At 43.5% G+C, this 22,288-nt stretch overlaps 1 protein-coding gene across 2 annotated transcripts in view; it reads left to right on the top strand.

The window, feature by feature from the left end:
* Nucleotides 1-12,004: 12,004 nt before the first annotated feature.
* Nucleotides 12,005-22,288, top strand: part of F13A1 (coagulation factor XIII A chain) — a 196,665-nt gene continuing 186,381 nt past the window's right edge. The window contains exons 1-2 of one of the 2 annotated variants that reach the window (XM_081055341.1): nt 12,005-12,082; nt 13,945-14,092. In XM_081055341.1, coding sequence (XP_080911467.1) covers nt 13,963-14,092 — 130 coding nt within the window. In that variant the 5' untranslated portion in view covers nt 12,005-12,082; nt 13,945-13,962. The remainder of the gene's footprint in view (nt 12,083-13,944; nt 14,093-22,288) is intronic. The other variant, XM_081055342.1, reaches the window with a different exon arrangement.

Raw genomic sequence — 22,288 nt, 5'->3', positions numbered from 1 at the left:
GTGAAGTCTGGGCTCAGTGAGGATGCTGGGACAGCTAGGCTCCTCTTTCTCTCCATGTAGTCTCAGGGCATCTACCTCTCCACCTGGCCTCTCCATATGATCCCTCCACATGGTAGCTGCACTCCATGAGTATAACTAGACTTTTTATGCTGGTAAAGGTCCCAAGAGAACAAAATGGAAGCTGTGAGGACCTTCTAAGGAGTAGGCTGAGAACAAGCACAGTGTCAGTTCCACTGTACTTCACTGGTTAAAGCCCAGACTCACTGTGAGAGGGGACTGCTACACAACAGCGTGAATACTGGGTGGGTGGATCATTGAGGCTATCTTTGGAAACCAGCTAATTTGGAATGAATGAATGAATGAATGAATGAACACAATCACTAAAGAACCATTCAGGTTTGAGAGAGGATGTTTAGGACAAGTGGAAGAAAGTACTACAGAAGCCATACAAACACACACACACACACACACACACACACACACACACACGGTGGTACCCTAGAAGGGTGCATAGAAAATGAAAATATAGTAGAGAAATATGTGGACACACTTAAAATGAAGTTAATTTCCATGAAGTGCAATGCTACTTATAAAATATTATCGGCTCCGTTCCCCTCCGCCAAAAAAACAAATAAACAAAAGTTTTATTGAGCTTATGACTAAGAAGGAATTTGAATAATCACGGACAATGTCCCATAAGTCATGGCTGTCAGAAGACTTCATTTTGGAATTCATACTAGACTATTATCACACATAGAATGTAAGAGGTAGGGTGGACCACTCAAGACTCCTAATATTCTAAGTCACAATATCTGAATTTATTGAACATACATTATATGTGTGTTTGCAAACTGTTTTTATTGAAGTTGAAAATGAGTTGTCAGAAACGTTTTCAGTGGATCATGATATGTGTCCATATGGTAGAGCTATACTTCCGAGGCTACTTGAACAATTTATAGTTATCATTGTGATGGGAGACATGCAATAACAAGGAGCACATTCAAGGAATAACAAGGAAGGACTCTGGCACATTTATCTGCAAACCTCACTTCAGAAATTGCCGAGTGAGCATCAAAGAAAAGAGAACTTGCCCCATTCCTTAGCTGCATTTTAGTGTCCACACATATGGTTATGCAATGGCCTTTGCTTGCTGTGGAAATTCAAAGATCATTATCCAGAAGTTCTGTTGCTAGGAAGACCCTGCAGAAAGAACATCACGTCCTTTCCATTTCCGGCCCGACTTCTCTAGAAGCTTCTCTTCCAGTTTCCAAGTTTCGTTTTGTGTCTCTGCTCCCGCTCCCCATCAGCGCAGTCCGCAGGCCTGGTTCTAGTGCTTCACCTCACCAGTAAGCAGGTGCTGCTGTGCAGCTGCAACAGACAGCAGCAACTGCCGTGAACTGGGGCACCGCTGCCAGCGGGCAGCCACGGGCCTCACCGGAGCCTTGGGTGAAACGCCACGGTAGGTCTGCCGTTTGACCTAGCTGGATGTGGCCTTCCAAAGAGAGCTGTGAACCATGCAAAAACTGATGCGCTCACTTGGCACACTTCATTTAAAATCTTTCTCTGACCCACTACACTGACAGCTTCTTTGTGTTGGAAGGTATTTCATTCGCTTCAGTTTGAAATAGACAACTGCAACCAGCCAGTTATAAATCTGATTCCCCATTGACAAGTGTGAATTGCAGGGGAAACTCCTGAAGAGTTTCTGGATTGAAAACTACTATTTAAAAAGCGCTAATTATGACCAGACCCCTAAGTATCTGAAATTACTAGCAAGTTAAATATCCACTTCCCTGATAATGAGAGAGTATAGATGATATCAATCATTAGGAAAAGTGAAAAGGTTCACCATGAATGAGTTGAGGTTTCTCAGTTCATACCTCCCAGTATTGGTAATGTTTAGTGTCAGCTTTGGACCAGGGGCACACACAGTGTTTTACATGTATCCTCTTCTTCGAGCTTTATGACCTGTGGGGTAGATACTACTATGATCACCACTAGAAGTGAGGGACTGAGGTGCAGAGACGTTACGTAATTTGCTCAAGGTCACACCGATAGCAAATGAGGAGGCCTAGATTCTAACTCCACCTGTCGTAGTGCCCTTGGGAACATTGCAAAGTTCCTACTGAAGATGTTCCCACCTCCACACACACACACACACACACACACACACACACACGCACGCACACACACGGCATTCTGGCAATTTTAATGAAGCAGGCATTGCTTTTAGTGTATCTGATAATTATCTGGAGTTTTTGTGGTTTTTCATTGCTACTATTCTTTCAATTAACACATTTGTAATAAATATGTGGCATTACTATTAGGTTTCACTTCTGTTGATCATTTCTTCATATGCATGTCTATGTCATCATTTTAATTGCTTTTTTTTTTATAAGGCTTTGTTATCATTGACTGTTTTTTCTCCTGAAAAGTGAGATAAGTCGGGTACGTGGATGTAGGTCTCTTGTTTTGTTTCTCTGGTTAACAGGGCCTCCCCAGAGTAAGGGATGGAATTGAATAAACCAAGCAAGCCTTGCACGTGTCCATGCTGTAAACTAGCGGGGCTGGTTATAGCTTCTCTCCCTACTCTGGATGTCTTTCATTAATCAAAATTTTATAGGAAATTTACTCCCTTCAAATTTGAAAGCCTTCATCTATAAGAGATCCAGTTCTAGGTGACTTGTCATATTTTATAAAGTCTTTTAAGGTTAAAAAAAATCTCTTGGTGTCTCTTTAAACCAGTCTAGCCAGAACTGTGGAAGAACTAGAAAGCCAATGGAGAGTGTTTTCTGGAGCTAAACCCACCCCCAGGAGAGTTCCCTTGTTTGAGACACCCTCTCAGGAATTCTCCAGTTCTCCCTGTGCCCCTGCACACACACTCACACATACAGATGGGCACACACTCACATATGGATACACACTCACAAATACAGTCAGACATACACACTCACATAGACAATGCACTCAGAACAGCCACTCACTCACAAATACTCTTACACACACACTCAGACACACATATTCACCAGATGGGCACACACTCACAAGTACAGACATAAACATTCATATAAACAATGCACTCCTATATAGACACACACACTCACAAATACCCTTATACACACTCACACACACACTCATATGCAGGGGTTAACGGGTCTGGCCTTTCAGTTTTACAAGATAAAGAAATTCTGAAGATTGGTTCCACAATGATATGAATATACTTAGTTATATTATATATATAATTATAATTACTACTTAATTGTACACTTACAATAGTTAAGATGGTAAATTGATGTTATGTGCATTTTACCACAATTAAAAATAATAATAATACTGTATATCTTAAACTAATACAAAATAATATTGAATGACAACTCTAATTGAAATTAATTAATTAACTGGAAAAATAACAATTATAATAAAGATCTTCATCATGAGTACATTAGTTAAATCATTCACTCCCAAGGAGAAAACCGCTTTCCTCCATTTGTCCTCCTGGGGTAACTCCTGCCATAACAAGGAGAGACAGCCCAGAAATCCCCTGCTCCTCCGGAAGGTAGGTTAATGTGGTGGCGGGGCACTGGCAAGAAGTGGCAACACCGAGGGAAGCTGAAGCAAGAGTCATCTGCCATCTGAAGCTGTCACTGGTGTGGATTACATTTCTCCTAATAGACAAAGAAGGAAAAGAGCTGTTGGAGGAAAGGTCCTCTCTTAAACCTCAAGCACTATCGCAATGGTAGCTGTGATGGTGCTTTATAAATTCCTTATGGGGACTTTAAATGTCATTGTCAGACTTCCGAAAACTCCACGGAGGCCTTTCTAAAGACGTAAATGGATGCAGAGGGCCACTCTGGCTCACTACTGTGGCTGGAATGTGACTATAAACTTTCGCCCAGGCTCATTCCATCTCAACCCAACCCCACCTACTTCTGGAGTGGAAAGTTTCCCCCCAACTCCTAAAGCTCCAGGGCACATGGAGAATAACGTCTCCCTCAAGAGGTAAACTTTGATCATTCATGCAGGAGTGTTTGGCATCTTTGTACCAAGCCAGTTGTTATTTATATCCACTCACGTCCCTCTGCAAGGACATCTGTAACCAATAAAATCCATGTTCTGTTTCACTTGGAAAAAACCAGCAGGGTCCAGACATGAGTGAGTTTTTTGTTTGTCTGTTTGTGTGGGATGTGAACTTTTACATGGAAGTCAAATAGAGTTTGCTGGAAAAGTCATTCTCTGAGCAAATACAGTATGCTTCCTGGATATTACCAAACAGGAGAAAGATAGTAATTTATCTAAAGAGAAGAAGATCCATGCCATAGAAATAAAAACCCAGAATTGAAAAGTCAGAGTAAAAGAACTTGGAATCTTTCCTCCCACACATGTTCTGTCACCTACAACTCCCAAAGGTTGCTACTTAATTCTGACAGAAGCCAGGATCCCTAAGTGACTGCTTAGGCATTCTTTAAAAAATAAAAAAAAAAAATTAAAGTTTATTTGGGTGACAATGTTTAGTAAAGTTACATAGGTTTCAGGTGTACAATTCTGTATTACATCATCTGTATATCACATTGTTTGTTCACCACCAAGAGTCAGTTCTCCTTCCATCACCATTTACTGGATCCCCTTTACCCTCATCTACCACTCCCCTCTCCCCCTTACCCTCTGATAACCACTAAACTATTGTCCATGTCTATGAGTTTTTGTTTCTCTTGATTTGTTTGTCTTGTTCCTTTGTTGCTTTCAGTTTTATATCCCACATATCAGTAAAATCATATGGTTCTCCACTGTTTCTCTCTGACTTATTTCACTTAGCATAATAATCTCAAGATCCATCCATGTTGTCACAAATGGAACTACTTCATCTTTTTTACTGCCGAATAGTATTCCATTGTGTATATGTACCACAACTTCTTTATCCATTCATCTGTCGAAGGACACTTTGGTTATTTCCATGTCTTGGCCACCGTAAATAAAGCTACAATGAACATCAGAGCACACATATCTTTGTGGATTAATTTTTTCAGATTTTTTGGGTAGATACCAAGGAGAGAGATTGCTGTGTCATATGGTAATTCTTAATTTTTTGAGGAACCTCCACACTACCTTCCATAGCAGCTGCACCAGTCTGCATTCCCACCAACATTGTATGAGGGTTCCTTTTTCTCCACAGCCTTTCCAACAGTTGTTATTACTTGTCTTGTTGATGATAGCCATTCTGACTGGGGTGAGGTGATATCTCATTGCCGTTTTGATTTGCATTTCTTTGATGATTACTCATGTTGAATATCTTTTCATATGTCTATTGGTCATCTCTATGTCCTCTTTGGAGAAATGTCTAGTCAGGTCCTCTGCTCATTTTTTAATTGAATTGTTGTTTTTGTTATTGAGTTGTATGAGTTCTTTATACATATTTTGGATATTAGCCCCTTATTCGAGGTATTGTTTGCAAAACCCAGAAATAAACCCACATAAATATGGACAGATAATTTTCAACAAAGGAGCCAAAAACATACAATGGAGAAAAGACAGCCTCTTCAATAAATGGTGCTGGGAGAACTGGAAAGCCACGTGCAAAAGAACAAAACTAGACTGCTGTCTGTCACCATGTACCAAAATTAACCCCAAATGAATCAAAGACCTAAACATAAGACCTGAAACAATAAACTGCACAGAAGAAAACATAGGTACTAAACTTATGGACATTGGGTTCAAAGAGGATTTTATGAATTTGACTTCAAAGGCAAGGAAGTAAAAGCTAAAATAAATGAATGGAACTATATCAAAGTAAAAACCTTCACAGCAAAAGAAACCATCGACAAAATAAAGAGGCAACCAACCGAATGGGAGAAGATATTTGTTTAAGCATTCTTGCCATGCCCCTTGAACAGCCAATAAGATGTAAATTGCAGCTTTCGTCAAGTTTCAATCAGTAGAACATTCAGATCATGGTCCCTTCAGTTGCAGCAAAGTGAGAAGGTGTGCCAGGACTTCTGTACTGAGAGAATGCACATCTCCTCAGAGGTCCCATTCCAAGCCCGTGAGGCCAGGGGAAGTGGTGGCAGAACTGCATTACCCAAGTGACCTTCCCACTGGAGTGTCCTCTTGCTCCAGGTCATTGTTGTGGTCCAACAACAATGTCTGGAAGGGACAATGAGGAACTGGCCCTACGGTGATGAAAGATCTGCTGTTTGATGTGTGGAACTGTTTGCCCTGAGATCCACTGCTCACATTCTCTCTGCTCTGCTCTGCTCTGTCTTGGGTTGGGGTGAGGAGACTGTGCAAAGGAGCCAACAGAGCATCCCTGACACTACTCTCCTTAGAAAGGCCTCCTTGCAAGGCTGGCCCTTGGCAGCTGTCTGGGAATTTGGATTCCAGGCGTCCTCCCACCATTCCCTACCTGACCAGTATGGCTCGTTGCACCTACAGGGTTTGCACAGACAATGTGGTTTATACGGAGCACCTGCTTGCCTTCGGGGAGGGTGGAGTTTGGTACATGCCAGGCAGAGGGTGTCTATGTGACCAGCTCCTGGTAAAACCCTGGGTACTGGGTCTGAATTGAGCTTCCCAGGCAGACAGAATTCTACACAAGCTGTCACAGTGCTGGGGGAGTTAAGCAGTCTGTGTGACTCTATTGGGAGGGGACTCCTGGAAACTTGCACCTGGCTTCCTTCAGCTTTTGTCCCATGCACCTTTTCCCTTTGCTGATTTTAATTTGTATCTTCTTGCTATAATAAATCATGCTGTGAAGATGACAGTCTGGTGGGTCCACATTGGAGTCACTGAATGTGGGGTGTTCTTGGGACTCCCCCTCAATGCAGGTGTGGTGGTGCCAACTTCGCAGACTGTGTTTCCCTGACTCCTCTGTCAACTGATTTTAGCTGAGTACAGCAAATGAGCAGCAGCAGAGCGAGAGCGAACGACCAGCTAGGATAGCTCTTTCCTCCATTTTGACCTCAGGCAGTGCTTCTGACAATGGCTGAATTTCAGAAATAAAAAACACTGTAGACCTCAGAGTCTATGCACCCAGCTGCTGCCTCAAAAGTCACATTTTTTTCTGGCAAACTCAAGGTTCATTTTATGGCCATTAAACTTTGTTCTGATTTCTAAGTCACAGGACTGTGAGGAAAGGCTCTGCGACATAGATGGTCTTCAATCACATGCTAGGGATTGGCCCACATGATACTGTCTTATTGACACTACTTGTAAGCACAAGGAAAGCCATTGGACATTTAATGCTCCTGGATTGGGTTGGTAGTTTGGAAGAATTAGCGTGTGTGCATATTCACAGAATAATCAGTGAATCTCAAGTCAAAAGGGACACTGTGGTGGTGGCTGTGAGGGTGACAAGGCTGTCCTGAAATGTGCAACGCAGCCAGGAATCCCAGGGGCGGCTGACAGCTGTACAACCTAATCTGGAGGGTGCAGGGCTGGCCACTCTTCCCACACCCCATGTGCGCAGAGGTATCTAGGAATCCAGCACACTCAGGCTTGATGTTTGCCAGGAGAGCCACAAAAGTGTGATGGCACTGTCCCTCGGGTCTTTCTCTAGTGCTTAGCAAAGAATATAGGAAGGATGGGCCTTCGGTAATTGAATGGTCAGCAGCCCCTCCTTGGGGAATGCTGACTGGATTCTCCATCCTTTTGTAGTCTAGTGAAGGCATGCCCAGGAAACAGAAAAATGGCCATACAGTCTGAGGCCATTACAAGGCAAGCTCCTTCCTTGCAGGGCACCTGGGTGATTTCAGTTAAGATCTGGAAGGTGCATAAGAAATAGTCTTGTAGACAGAGGACAAGAGGATAAGAGAGCACAGGATAAGATGTTTATTGCGGCTGGAACATACATGTAGAATGGGGTGAGCAGGGTGCAGGTTGGGGTGGAGGAGTGAGACAGTGTGCCAGAGATAGTGACAGAAATAGGGCTGGAGCATAAAGCAGGGCCTAGACAGACAGAACATTGCTAACTGGTGCTTGCCATTTAGAGTAAGAGCAAAGGGAAGCAGCAGCAGAAAGTCTTTGTGAAAAGTAGTTGATTTCAGATTTAAGCTCCACAGAGCTCATTCTGACTACATTACGAAGAATAGATTGGAAGAGGGTATGTGGGTATATTCAAGAGATATTTAAGGAGTAGAGCAGAAAATATTTGTTGAAAAGTTCGATTTGGGAGTTGAAAGGGGGGAAAAGAAGTGTCGACAATGAAGCTATGTGTTTGGTTAGGCAACTAGGTGAAGGGTGATGGCATTCATTGAGATAGGAAACTCCTGAGATGACTAGGTTTTCAGGGAAAATTATATATCTCATTTTAGACATGATGAATGTGAGTTATCACTGGGAAATGCCAAGTGAAGATGGTTGCTGGGCAGTTAAATAGGGGAGTCTGGAAAAGACCATGGATAAGACCTAGGTTAGGCGATGTCAGGATATAGATGAAAATTGAAAACATGGGTGTTACTGAAGTTATCAAGGGAGGTTTCACAGCACTGGAGACACCGAAGAGAGTGCAGTGTCTCAAAGGCCAGGGGAGGGTGAGAGGAGGCAGAAGAGTTTAATTCTTCCAAAAGGTTAAGTAATTGAGAATTGAATCCTGTCCTTTGGGTTTAGCAAATCTACTGGTGATCTTTAATTACACTTCCAGTGGAACAATGGGGGCAGAAGCTTGCAATGAAGATGAGGAGAGAGAGGAGCAATTGCTAAGGGGATGTGGGCTGAAGAAGGTTTTTGAGAACATTGCAGAGCCTTGACTTGAAGTGTGTCATTGTCACGCAGGGGACCCTGCTCGCTGCGCCATTTGTCGTGCAGGGTCTCAGCTCCCACTCCCTGCCCAAGAATGCAGGACACGGTAAGGCCAAAAAGGAACACCCACGGAGCCATAGATAGGGGAGTCAAACCAATATATTCTCGCTGGCGGCTGGGCTGGAGACACAGGAAGCAGGATCTACATAATCTGCCTAACAGCAGTCCGCGTTTGCCAGCCACCATCTTCTTGCTAGCCCCCATTCCTTTCCTGCTAGCGTAGCCACAGCCGTTATATTAGTGGCCAATGGCTTACGGGTTACAGCTGACGGCCAACTAGCCACAGCTGCTGGCATCTGATCACAGTTGATGGCCATTTACTACCCGAGCCAGCACCTTTCTATGTGAGGCCGAGAGCCTGGAAACTGTTTTTTGGGGTTTTGTCCCCACACTCCACCCCTACAGGGTCTCGCCTCACAATCTACGCGACAAGCGTCTTCTGCGAGGGGCCCTGTGCAAGGAGCCTGGAGGTGAATGCACTATCCTGAACACAGCCAGGCTCTCTGAGTACAGCCAGGGTTTCTCAGGGCACCACCAGTACTTCTGGGCACAGCCAGACATCCTGGGCTTCTTAGGGTACCACCTGTTTCCCCGGGCACAGCCAGCTTTTCTCAGGGCACCACCACAGTACTTCTGGTCACAGCCAGACTTCCTGGGCTTCTTAGGGTACCACCTGTCTCCCCGGGCACAGCCAGAGTTTCTCAGGGCACTGCCACTCTCTCTGGACACAGCCAGACTTCCTGGACACAGCCAGGGCTCTCAGGGCATTGCCACTCTCTCCGGACACAGCCAGACTTCCTGGACACAGCCAGGGCTCACAGGGCACTGCCACTCTCTCTGGGCACAGCCAGACTTCCTGGACACAGCCAGGGCCTCAGGGCACTGCCACTCTCTCTGGGCACAGCCAGACTTCCTGGACACAGCCAGGGCTCTCAGGGCACTGCCACTCTCTCTGGACACAGCCAGACTTCCTGGACACAGCCAGGGCCTAAGGGCACTGCCACTCTCTCTCTGGGCCTCTCGGGGTACTGTGCTGGAACAACAGCGGCTCACATCAAGGTGCTTACATATTATCAATGGCGGCCAGTCAAGACACAAAAGCAAACATTCTCGCCAGTCCCACTACATGGTGGTATGTTCCCAAACAGTCAAGCGTCCAATAAATTAGGGATGGAAGGCAATTCCCCATAGTCCATAGTCATTCGCCAAAGCTGTCCTGGGGGTGAGGGATAACCTTGACCTCACCCTCATGTCCCATGGAGGACTCAGCATGCATTTCCTCCTGGGACAAGTCCCACATCCAGGCTGCGTCAGCAAGCAGTTCTCAGCCCACAGGGTGGCAACAACCTTCGCTTTCTCCGCTTTCTCCGGCCTCTGCTGGTTGGGGAACCGTCCACATCTTTCCACCCCTCCACGGGAATCGAGCTCTCCAGCAGCTGCTCCTCCTGGTCTTCCTCAGACTGAGCTTTCAGACGCACAAACTGCTCCACTGCCCTTCGGAAAGCTTTGGCTGGCACCGTATCCTGCCGACTACGCCATGTGTCACGCAGGGGACCCTGCTCGCTGCGCCATTTGTCGTGCAGGGTCTCAGCTCCCACTCCCTGCCCAAGAATGCAGGACACGGTAAGGCCAAAAAGGAACACCCACGGAGCCATAGATAGGGGAGTCAAACCAATATATTCTCGCTGGCGGCTGGGCTGGAGACACAGGAAGCAGGATCTACATAATCTGCCTAACAGCAGTCCGCGTTTGCCAGCCACCATCTTCTTGCTAGCCCCCATTCCTTTCCTGCTAGCGTAGCCACAGCCGTTATATTAGTGGCCAATGGCTTACGAGTTACAGCTGACGGCCAACTAGCCACAGCTGCTGGCATCTGATCACAGTTGATGGCCATTTACTACCCGAGCCAGCACCTTTCTATGTGAGGCCGAGAGCCTGGAAACTGTTTTTTGGGGTTTTGTCCCCACAGTCATGTTGATCGGAAGCAGCTGCTAAAGAGCAGGAGCTAAAACCACAGGAGGGAGAGGGGATGCAAGGGCCTGGAGGAGCAGGGGACATGGAGCACAGGCCAAGGGCACAAAGCACACGTGGCCATGGACAAGGCGGGTGGGAATCCTTCCCACTTTAGTAACATGAAGAAAGAGGGAAAAGATGTGTGAGGTTGCATGTAAGTTCACAGATTTGGTAGCAGAAAATTGACAGAATTACTAACCAATAGCATTTTTTTTCCTATGTGAAGTTAGACTAAGTGGCAGGGTCAGAAATTTGGAGACAGTAAATGAAGGTTAAATATAGCCATGATTAAAAATAGAAGTATTAACACACAATGGGATTTATAGACGATGTAATACAGAATTGTACACCTGAAATCTATGTAAATTTACTAACAATTGTCACCCCAATAAAATTAATTAAAAAAAAAAGAAAAAAAGAAATATGAAGACTCAAGGAAAAAATATGGAAAATTTTAGAAGGAAAATTTTCTCTTTTTTTCCTCCAATTGTTTGAAGATAAACCAAATGGTTTTCAAAGAAGAAGAACAAGAAGAAGGAGAAGAAGGAGAAGAAGGAGAAGGAGAAGAGGGGGAAGAAGGAGAAGAAAAGTGCTATTTTCTAATTTTTGTGTCACTGTTAAAAGTATTTACTCATTTTCTCTCTGGCTGGGCATCCCCTCCCTGCAGGAAGTCTGTGGTTAGATGGTGGCTGTGGCTCCAAGGGATGGTTCAAAAATATAGACATGTCCTTCAGCCTTATTTATACAAGAAGGACACCTGGCTCTTGCTTCATGCATGGTCCCAGCTGTCTGTGACCTGGCTGCAGGAGTACAGACCCTCCATTCTGCCAACCCCACCAACCTTAATGGCAAAATCCAGACCCTCCCAGTCTTCTGGACCAAAGAGAAGGGGGAGGGTCTGCCTGACCCTGCAGGGCCCTTAGCTGGTCCTCTCAGCCACCGGGTGAGGAAAGAGAGACACGACTGGGGGTGAGGATGGTGGGGAGAAGCCAAACTGGGGAATTGGAAATAAGGGGGCCATGGGTGGGAGGAGGGCGTGCATGCCAGAAAAACAAAGCAGGATGGCAGAAATAAATAGACAGTCCTGAAACTGCTCACTTGCTCCAGCTGTCAAGAAGGGGGAGGAGAAAACCCTGTGGGAAGGGGGAGAAGGGAGGGAGCTTAGGAAGTTATTTAAAAGCCAACTTTCTTGTCGTTTTTTTCCTGCGTCCTTTTGAGGAAGTACCCCAGGGACTGACAGAGCCAGCGTGTTCTAGGGCACCTCAGGAGGGGACCGCAGGTAAGGAGCCATCACTCCTGCCAGCATAGCCACAGCCCTGCACCCAGGGGCCACCTTGGGCCTGCTATGTCCACCCCTCTGAAACTGGGTCCGTTGGGTAGCTGCTCGGGGTACTAAGTGGTGGGGGTGAAGGCAGCCACATTTATCCAATTTCTGTCCTTGGCCCTACCCAGCCCCTGTTCTGAGCAGGACTTCTCTCAGGTACTCCACGAAGCTTTCCTGAAGGCACTGCTTGCCAAGAAGGCACCAAATGGGAATGGGGATATTGGGGGTGCCTCAAGGGAATAGACTATGGAGAAGGGACCAAAAAGTTTGCAGAGATGGAGAAGTAGGACCAGGTAAGGACACCTGTTTGGCTGCATCCCCGTGTGCGAGCTGAAATGGAGCACCTTCCCTTCCCTGAGACCTGAGAGAAAGGGGTACTTCTGTCCACTTATACCTACCCAGCGAGACTTGCAGGGGATCCCCAGTTCTCTCCTTTCTGGGTTCTCTCTCCCAACAGGCTACTGCACTGTTCTGTACTGTTCTCCCCAAGTGCTCTCCTCCCCTGGTGACACTATAGCCCATGTTTGCTATTTCCCTCACCCAGGATGACCTTTTCCTGCCTTCTCTCCATCATTAACCCTTTTCTCTGTCCTCCCTTCCTGGCCCCCTCAGTTCACTAGAAACTGTCTGTAAATAGATCTGTAGATATCTAAGGATACCTGGTCAGACCTTATACTTCCCCACACTGCCGTCTCCTTCCAAGACCAAAACCTTAGGAAGTGATTCTCTTGTCTCCAGCTGTGTTGCCTTTGCTCAACGTGTCTCTGGGACAGTCTCCTCTAGTTGTCTCTGTAATGGGAGCTCCTCACCTTTTGAGGGTGCACCTGGTTTTTGAAAACAGCCAAATCACCAGGAGTCATGACTGGGTAACCCAGGTGATCAAGAGAACACTTACTTCTTGGAGCAGAAACAAGGTCTCCTTCATTTGGTCAGTTGGTCAACAAGTACTTACTGGGCGCTGACAGTAAGGTGTGTGGCATTTACACGGGCTCTTTGCCTGCACAAACTCCAGAGGAAGGGGACACGGGCTTGGAGCAAGGGCAGTGTCAGCACCACTGACCAAGTAAGTTTAGAGAACAGGCTATTTATTGTCCTGTCTCATATTGCAGTGCACCTCCTTCTCACCTACCCACACTCTATATTTCCCTCTCCTGTTCATTACTCTGAAGCAGTGGCTCCGAAGCAGTGACACTTTCTCACACCTATTGAGTTTACTTCTGAATTTTGTTGGTTCAGACCCTAACCCTCACCAGGCCAAAAGCTCTACAGGGCAAGAATCCTTCTGTTTGTTCTCTGCTGTACCCAAGCAGCCAGACAGCCTGCCACATAGAGGTCCCTCAGTAAACATGAGTTGAATTAAATTGCAAATATGAATGCTTTGAAGGATGTCACTTATATGGACATGATTATATGAGTTTATTCTTCAAAGAGACTTAGGCCTCATAAGCCTACCTGAAGTGGGCATTACATGCATGCATACAACAGTGAACATTTCTTACAAAGGTGTGGTCTTTAGGGGCAATGTGGGAAACAAAGCTTACTCCCCAAAATCTTTTACATTGTTTTATTTTTTCAAATCAGCCCCCTTTCTTCTGCTTTCCACATGTTTTGACAAATCTTCCCAAGATCCTTGGGGAACCCCACTCCATCCTTAGACCAGTCTTCACTGCCACTTCTTAGGTTTTAATTATGTGAAACTCAAAATGTGTTGCTCAAGTGCTATCATACACACTTATGTCTATTTCTCTATTTTTGAATCCTTGTGTCAAATGGAACTCACTTCACATTCCTTTTCCATGTCTCTTTTTACCCCCAAGGAGCCTGTGAAGCTGAGAATGTCGGGACCCCCTCGGACCGCCTTTGGAGGCAGGAGAGCCGTCCCCCCCAACAACTCAAATGCAGCAGAGAATGACCCCCCCACTGTGGAGCTGCAAGGCCTGGTGCCCCGGGGCGTCAACCTGCAAGGTACAGGCACCTCTGGCCCAAGCACAGGCTCTGGGTCAGCACCCTCTGTCTCCACTGAGCTCCCACGAAATGGGGCCCCCTGCCAGTCTGTGATTATAAAGAAATGCCTCCAAAGACCCGGATTCTTGTCCCAGTTCTGCCACTTACCAGCTTTATAATGTCAGGGAAGTCACCTCTACGGAACAAGGGCACAGGCTTGGTTGAGGCCTCTTCCAGCCCTACTATTCTGTCTTTAAGAATGTTCTCTAGCTGGACGTTTCCACTTCCAAAATGTTGTGGCTATTTTGATTGCCTGGCTTGCACCACCTTCCTGGTCCCCTGCCCTCCTACCTCCGTTGCTATGAATTTCAGAGCTGGGGAGAGATGGCAGACTCTGACAGTAATGGAGATGGAAGCCGTCTCTTTCTCTCCAGAGCAGCCTAGTGAGCACGCGAGGCAAGCTGCTTTTCTGCTCTCACCTCTGCTGATCCTGAGGGACTTGCTCTGGGAGCAGCAGCCAGCAGCTGACCTCCATTCATCCCTGTCAGCTGTGACAGGGCCCAGGTGCCACTGGTGGCTTAGTGACACAGACACAATTCCCCTGAGCAAGGCAGCAACATTCAGACTCATGTCCCTGAATGGCATTCAGCAGGGAGCACTTTTTGTCAGTAGCACACATGCACCAAAACCCACTTTTGCTCCCGAGGGTGTTCTGTGCTACGTTTCACAGGTGGTAGCGTTGGGGGTCAAACACCTACCTGCCAGGGTAGGTGCCCATGCTCACCTGTGGTTGTGCAGTTAATCCACCTCTTCAGAAAGAGATCGCTGGGGGAAAGCAAAGGAAAGGACAATGCTGATTCTCACAATCCAGCAGGTCGAGCCCCACCCAGATGCTGCGGGCAGGCTTGACTGTGTTTCTCTCATGTCTAGAAGATTTGATATCCAACTGAGAAAAAAGAGAGCGATTCAGTACCCTCCATGAGATAACATCCAAATTTGGAGGAGGGGGCTCACAGAACAGAGGGCATCTTCCATTGAGTAGAGAAACCAAGACAAACTTCTAAACTTGTAGTTCTGAGCTCTCTCTCCTAGCTCGGGGCTGCACTCTAAAACTCCATTGTTATAGCCACAGAACTGAGTTTAAAAGGACTTGCTAATCGACTCATCTAAATTCTCATGTTATAAGTTAGGAAACTGAGGCCAAAGCAAGCAACTGATGTCAACTCCTTCACTGCCCAGTCTGGGAGTCTTTTTTTTTCTTTTAAGAATGCAAATAAATGGGGATGTGTGCAGTCAAATCATCACGCAGGTTACCTTGATATATTCAGTCTCCTAGGCAAATTCCCTCTGGTGGAGAAGATGCTGGGCCCCAGGGAAGGGTGCTAGAAGTGGGTGGGAAGAACAGAAAGAGAAGGAGGCATGAGATCGATGAGGAAAATGTGAACTTTCACAAAGGCAGTGATGTTTGGCAAAGAGTCCCGGGCCAGGACTCAGCAGACCTGGGTTCCTGTTCCACATCTGCCACTCGCTCACCCTGGAACTCAGAGCAAGTCATGGAAGTGCCCCAAGTCCCAGTTTTTCCATCAGCAAGTGGAAGCAATGCCTACGTCCCAGTTGTCCTGAGGATCCAATGACTAGTGCCTGGGCAAGTTCCTGCCTCCCAGTGAAGGCTCCTTATTATTGTTTTTTGTTTATTTATTTTTGGAGAAAGGGGTGAGAATTATTTTGAACTGAATTATTTTGAAAAGTCAGTCATTATTTGCCTGGCAATCAATCATATGTCCACACCCAAGTGACGTTCTGGGACACTTATTACACTCCCTGGTGTAGAGTGCCCGCCCCGTGGCTGTAGAATGAATGAACATGCAATCACTGGAGAATGGACTGACTCATCAGCCCCAGAGTCATTACAATGCTATTAGTAATAACAGATTCCAGATCTCATCAATATGCATCTATTAACTATTTCTCACACAGATGATCCAGGTACTACATGATATGAGGACAGAGTCTCTGAACCCAGGAAGTCCCAGATGAGTAGGACAGGGAAAAAAATACTAGCATATAAACCATCTGATGAAGCAAGTCCATCTTCTAGTTATACTTTGCTTTCAAATTTCTGTTAAATTGTGCCAACACTGGGTTTTCTGGCACTAAATAGTATATCCATTACTCCCCAAATCATCCTTGCTAAGGTAGCCAGTCATCTGTTTAAATGCCACCTTCTTGCAGTTCAAGCAGTCGCCACTAGTGGCCTCCAAAAGGACTTGCATCTCCCTGATGTCCTGTCTCCCAGATGACTTTATCTCTGGGAGCACAAAGCCCGAAATCAAACTCTCTCTCCTCATTTGTTTTGATAGCAGCCTTTAGCAAAAGCATCCCCTTAGCTTTGCTCTTGTATTATCAACTGAGAAAAGCAGAGAAGCAAGATTACAGAAAGGGGGAAAATGTCAGAATTTTCATTTTGAATGTCCTATGGCAGTCAATGTATATAATATATACTGAGTGGGTGTGATACCCTTAAAGCACAGCATTTGTAAGTAAATATTTGACTAAGAATCATTTAGCCTATAATTTAAAATGTATAAACTTAAGTAAGTTTCCTCCCATACAGCAACACAATATTTAAGAAAAATTGAAATATTTAGGTGACAATGAACCCTGGAGCTGAGATCAGCCAGTCAGTGGTGGGGTTTGATGTCCTCATGGGTGTTTGAAGATCTTTAATGGCCTCCTTTGAACTCAACTATAGCCAAGAAAAGTGTGTGAAAATCTGCTCAGATTGTTTGGATTTGCGTCAATTTCTAATAGACTGCTCTGCATGCACAGTTGGTGTTTCTGAAAATCTCTCTACAGTGTTCTTGTCTCAAAGGTTATTTTAGCAGGAGATGTAATGTTCTGGAACATGACCTTATATTCTTTGACTCTGTATTATTAACAATGGGTGATCACGTGCAGCAGTAATTATAATACTTATTTGACAGGTCTAATGCAATGAATTCAAACTGGAAAGCAAATCTGGATCTATAAAAATAAAATCAAATGCAGGCAGGATATCCTATTTTTCAGGCTAATGGGGTCTTGTGTCTTTTTGAGCATTTCCTCCCTCCCACTACTCCATGTCAGAACTAAATCAACTAATTAACTGGTTAGTGGTCAATCAGCCCTTTGTGCAGACTAAACCTCTCTAGATTCAAGGTTATTGAAAGAATAAGAAAAGCATTCTAAATATGATTAAAAAATTATGTTGCATAAAACTAGTTCATTCTTTTATTTGGTTTCTGGAAAAATGCTTAATGATTACCACCTGTGTCGGACATTATGCCAAGCTCTCTCTTGGGACACAAACATGAATAAATCAATCCCTGGCCTCAAGCAACTCTCCACCTAGTAAATGAAACAAATGAAAGGAATGTCTAGTGGTGTCAGTGGAGTGGGAAAAGGGGTGAGGAAGTTTTCATGATGAAAGGACAGCTGAGTTAAGACTTAGAAGATGAATAGGAGTGTTCAGATGAATACAAGTGCATGGAAGGGCAGAGGGAACAGTATATGTCAAATAGTGAAGACAAGAGAAGGGAAATGAGCCTGGGACAAGTAAGCAGGGATCACACTGTAATAGGTCTTGAAGATCTTACCTTTCCTCTTCAGGTAATGAGGGGCTTGTAAAGGATTCTAAATAGCAGAATGACATAATCAGGATTATGTTTCATAAAGGGGATTCTAATGATGAGGAGAAAATGGAGAGATGATGGTACATTTGGAGGCTTCTGAGATACTTTGAGATAGATGAGAAATTGACCAGGGGGATTTTAGTTGCTAGAGAAAATGTTAGTCTCATTTCTCTTATTCTACCGTATTTCCCTGAAAATAAGACTAGATCTCATACTAATTTTTGCTACAGAAGACACATTGGGACATATTTTCAGGGGATGTCTTATTTTTTCATGTATAACAATCTACCTTTATTCAAATACAGTCATGTCATCTTTTTCTGTACATTATCATAACGTACTAAATGCATCCATCTGGCTGACGTTCTTAACTTGGGCTTATTTTCAGGTGGGTCTTATTTTCGTGGAAACACGGTAGCTTCCTCTAAGCAGCTGAGCATTTCTTATACATTTTAGTTACAGGACATTTTTGACAGTAACAGTTAAAAAACAATAAGCTGTTTAAGAAGGTGTTTTTTTTTTTTTTAAATTAAATTTATTGGAGTGACAATGGTTAGTAAAGTTACATAGGTTTCAAGTGCACAATTATATTATACATCATCTATATATCACATTGTATGCTCACCAGCCAGAGTCATATAAATGATGAACGTCTAAGTATTACCTTGTCTTGTATACCTGAAACTAATAAATAAAAAAATAAATAAATAAATAAATAAATAAAAAACAAATAAAGAAACACAAACTCATAGACACAGGCAAAAGTTTAGTGGTTACCAGAGGTATGGAGAGAGGGGAGGTAGTAGATGATGGTAAAGGGGATTAAGTATATGGTGATGGAAAGAAGGTGTTTTTAATCATTCTAATAAAAAATATTTTAAGATTCTGAGTATCCAAAAGAAATAGGAGAAAAGAATCTTTACTCTAATGTTTTCACAATAAGCAGACCTACTTCCTCATGGACATTATATATGCCTATAGTTTGGTAATATTGCGAAAGATTGTATGGAGAATTCAGTTCACTAGGGAATTCCTGGGATAGGAACCTAAACATTTAACTTATTTCAAGATTCCATCTGTGACAGGTATAATCATTCTCTGAAGAATATTTGTGCAACCAAAGGAGAATATAATCCACTTTTCTCATATTAGGGAAAAGACAAAAACACAGGGAAGCAGCTGGCTCATGAGTAGAGCTGTTATTTTTTAACAGTCCATTTTCTGATGTGTTTAGAATTAGGCTAAATTGTGTTGGGTAGACTTTTTTAAAGCTGTCACTTTGAAAGAGCAAGCTGCCAAGTGTCCAGCTACAATATCTCCCTAACAGACAAAAAAGTAGCTTAGCAATGAGTTGCTCCATTTTGCCAAGAACTAGGCTTAGACAGAGAGAAGCAAACTCATTTCCTGTTTGTGGCAACTGGAACGTGGGTAATGAGTAGGCTCTTTCAACCTAAACTATGTTTTGTTAAGCAATAAGCAAAGCAAAAATCAATATGCCAGCTTAATAAATGTTTATTGAGTGACAACTATGTGGAGAGGGGCAATACTAAACAAAATGAATAATAGAAAGAACGATGATATTTGTATATCTATGCTTGACTTCATCTGTGGGTGATTCTCCATGAGCAATGAAATAAATATTGTGTAATCGGTGGTTTTGGGGACTTCACCTCATTCTCCAATACATGGGGCAAACTAGTAAATCTATACACCTACTAGGAGATTATACCCAGGGTTTCCAGGCGGGAATTCCTGCCCAGACTCAGGAATCCTTTTTGCTTTCCCTTTCCCAAATCCCGAGATATAAACTGTTTTTGTTCTCCACGATGAATCATTTCCACAAAGTGACAGCCAATACTACCAACCACTCGCGTTCCAGGAGCCGATTTTCCTGATTTCCCGACCAACTTTTCTCAGGATCCTAGAACGGGAAAGTGAAAGAAATTCCTGAGAACCGGTGGGAATTCCTGTCTGGAAACCCTAATTACACAGAAGAGAAGGCAACATGGCTGCCATTTCCTTTTCCTTATAAAGAACAAACCACTCGCTTGTGACCTTTGCATATGCCATAAATTTGACTACAGTCTAGAACACTGTTTCTCTAAGCACTTGACTTCTCAGTGTAGCGCTTAATCTTTGATGTTTAGTCACTTTATTTTTTTTATTTTCTTGGGGTGACAATTGTTAGTGAAATTACATAGATTTCAGGTGCACAATTCTATATTACATCATCTATAAATTCCACTGTGTGTTCACCACCCAGAGTCAGTTCTCCTTCCATCACCATATATTTGATCCCCCTTATCCTCATCTCCCTCCTCCCACCCCTCTTACCCTCTGGTCACCACTAAACTATTGTCTGTGTCTATGAGTTTTTGTTTCTCTATTTGTTTGTCTTGTTCTTTTGTTGTTTTTGGTTTATATACCACATATCAGTGAAATCATAGGGTTCTCTGCTTTTTCTATCTGACTCATTTCGCTTAGAATTACACTTTCAAGATCCATCCATGTTGTCACAAATGTTCCTATATCATCTTTTCTTACCACTGAATAGTATTCCATTGTGTATATATACCACAACTTCTTTATCCATTCATCTATCCAAGGACATTTTGGTTGTTTCCATGTCTTGGCCACCGCAAACAAAGCTGCAATGAACATTGGAGCACACGTGTCTTTATGAATAAATGTTTTCAGATTTTTGGGGTAGATACTCAGGAGAGGGATTGCTGGGTTATACAGTAATTCTGTTAGTAATTTTTTGAGGAACCTCCACACTGCCTTCCATAGTGGCTGCACCAGTCTACATTCCCACCAACAGTGTATGAGGGTTCCTTTTTCTCCACAGCCTCTCCAATACTTGTTACTATTTGTCTTATTGATGATAGCCATTCTGACTGGGGTGAGGTGATATCTCATTGTGGTTTTTCTTTGCATTTCTCCGATGATCAGTGATGTTGAGCATTTTTTCATATGTCTATTTGCCATCTGTATGTCCTCTTTGGAGAAATGTCTCTTCAGGTCGTCTGCCCATTTTTTAATCAGGTTGTTTGTTTTTTTGTTGTTGAGCTTCATAAGTTCCTTGTATATTTTGGATATTAGCCCCTTATTGGAGGCACTGTTTGCAAAAATCTTCTCCCATTCAGTTGGTTGCCTCTTTATTTTGTCGATGGTTTCTTTTGCTGTGTAGAAGCTTTTAAGTTTCATATAGTCCCATTCATTTATTTTAGCTTTTACTTCCATTGCCTTTGTAGTCAAATTCATAAAATGCTCTTTGAACCCACGGTCCATAAGTTTAGTACCTATGTTTTCTTCTATGCAGTTTTTTGTGTCAGGTCTTATACTTAAGTCTTTGATCAATTTTGAATTAATTTTGGTACATGGTGAGAGATAGCAGTCCAGTTTCATTCTTTTGCACGGGGCTATCCAATTCTCCCAGCACCATTTATTGAAGAGGCTGTCTTTCCTCCATTGTATGTTTTCAGCTTTTTTGTCAAAAATTATCTGTCCATATTTATGTGGTTTTATTTCTGGGTTCTCAATTCTATTCCATTGGTCTATGTGACTGTTTTTCTGCCAATACCATGCTGTTTTGACTATTGTAGCCCTGTAGTATAAGCTAAAGTCAGGGAGTGTGATACCTTTAGTATTGTTCTTTTTTCTTAAGATTGCTTTGGCTATTCAGGGTCTTTTGTGGTTCCAAACAAATCTGATGATTTTTTATTCTATTTGTTTAAAAAATGCCATTGAGATTTTGATGGGGATTGTATTCAATCTGTATATTGCTTTGGGTAATATGGCCATTTTAACTATGTTGATTTTTCCAATCCATGAGCATGGAATGTCTTTCCACTTCTTTGTGTCTTCTTCAATTTCTTCCAAAAATGTCATAGTTTTCAGCATATAGGTCCTTCACATCCTTGATTAAGTTTATTCCTAGGTATTTTATTCTTTTTGCTGCAACTGCAAAGGAAGTTGTTTTTTGTATTCCTTTTTCTGAGATTTCATTGTTAGTATATAGGAATGCAATGGACTTTTGTACGTTGATTTTGTAGCCAGCAACTTTTCTAACAGCTTTTTGGTGGAGTCTTTAGGGTTTTCTATATATAGCATCATGTCATCTGCAAAGAGTGATAATTTAACGTCTTCATTCCCAATTTGGATGCCTTTTATTTCTTTCTCTTGCCTGATGGCTCTGGCAAGGACTTCCAATGCTATGTTGAAAAGCAGAGGTGATAGGGGACAGCCCTGTCGTGTTCCTGAACGTAGAGCAAAGGGCTTCAGTTTTTCACCATTAATTAGGAGATTAGCTGAGGGTTTGTCATATATGGCCTTCATTATGTGAAGATATTTTCCTTCTATATCTATTTTATTAAGTGTTCTAATCACAAATGGATGTTGTATCTTGTCAAATGCTTTTTCTGCATCAATTGATATAATCATATGATTTTTGTCCTTTATTTTGTTTATGTCATGTATCACATTGATGGATTTGTGGGTGTTGAACCATCCTTATGCCCCAGGGATGAACCCCACTTCGTCGTGA

Source organism: Rhinolophus hipposideros, assembly GCF_964194185.1.
Source record: "Rhinolophus hipposideros genome assembly, chromosome: 8".
NCBI classification, from domain to species: Eukaryota; Metazoa; Chordata; class Mammalia; order Chiroptera; family Rhinolophidae; genus Rhinolophus; species Rhinolophus hipposideros.
This window is presented reverse-complemented; position numbering and strand designations above follow the sequence as displayed.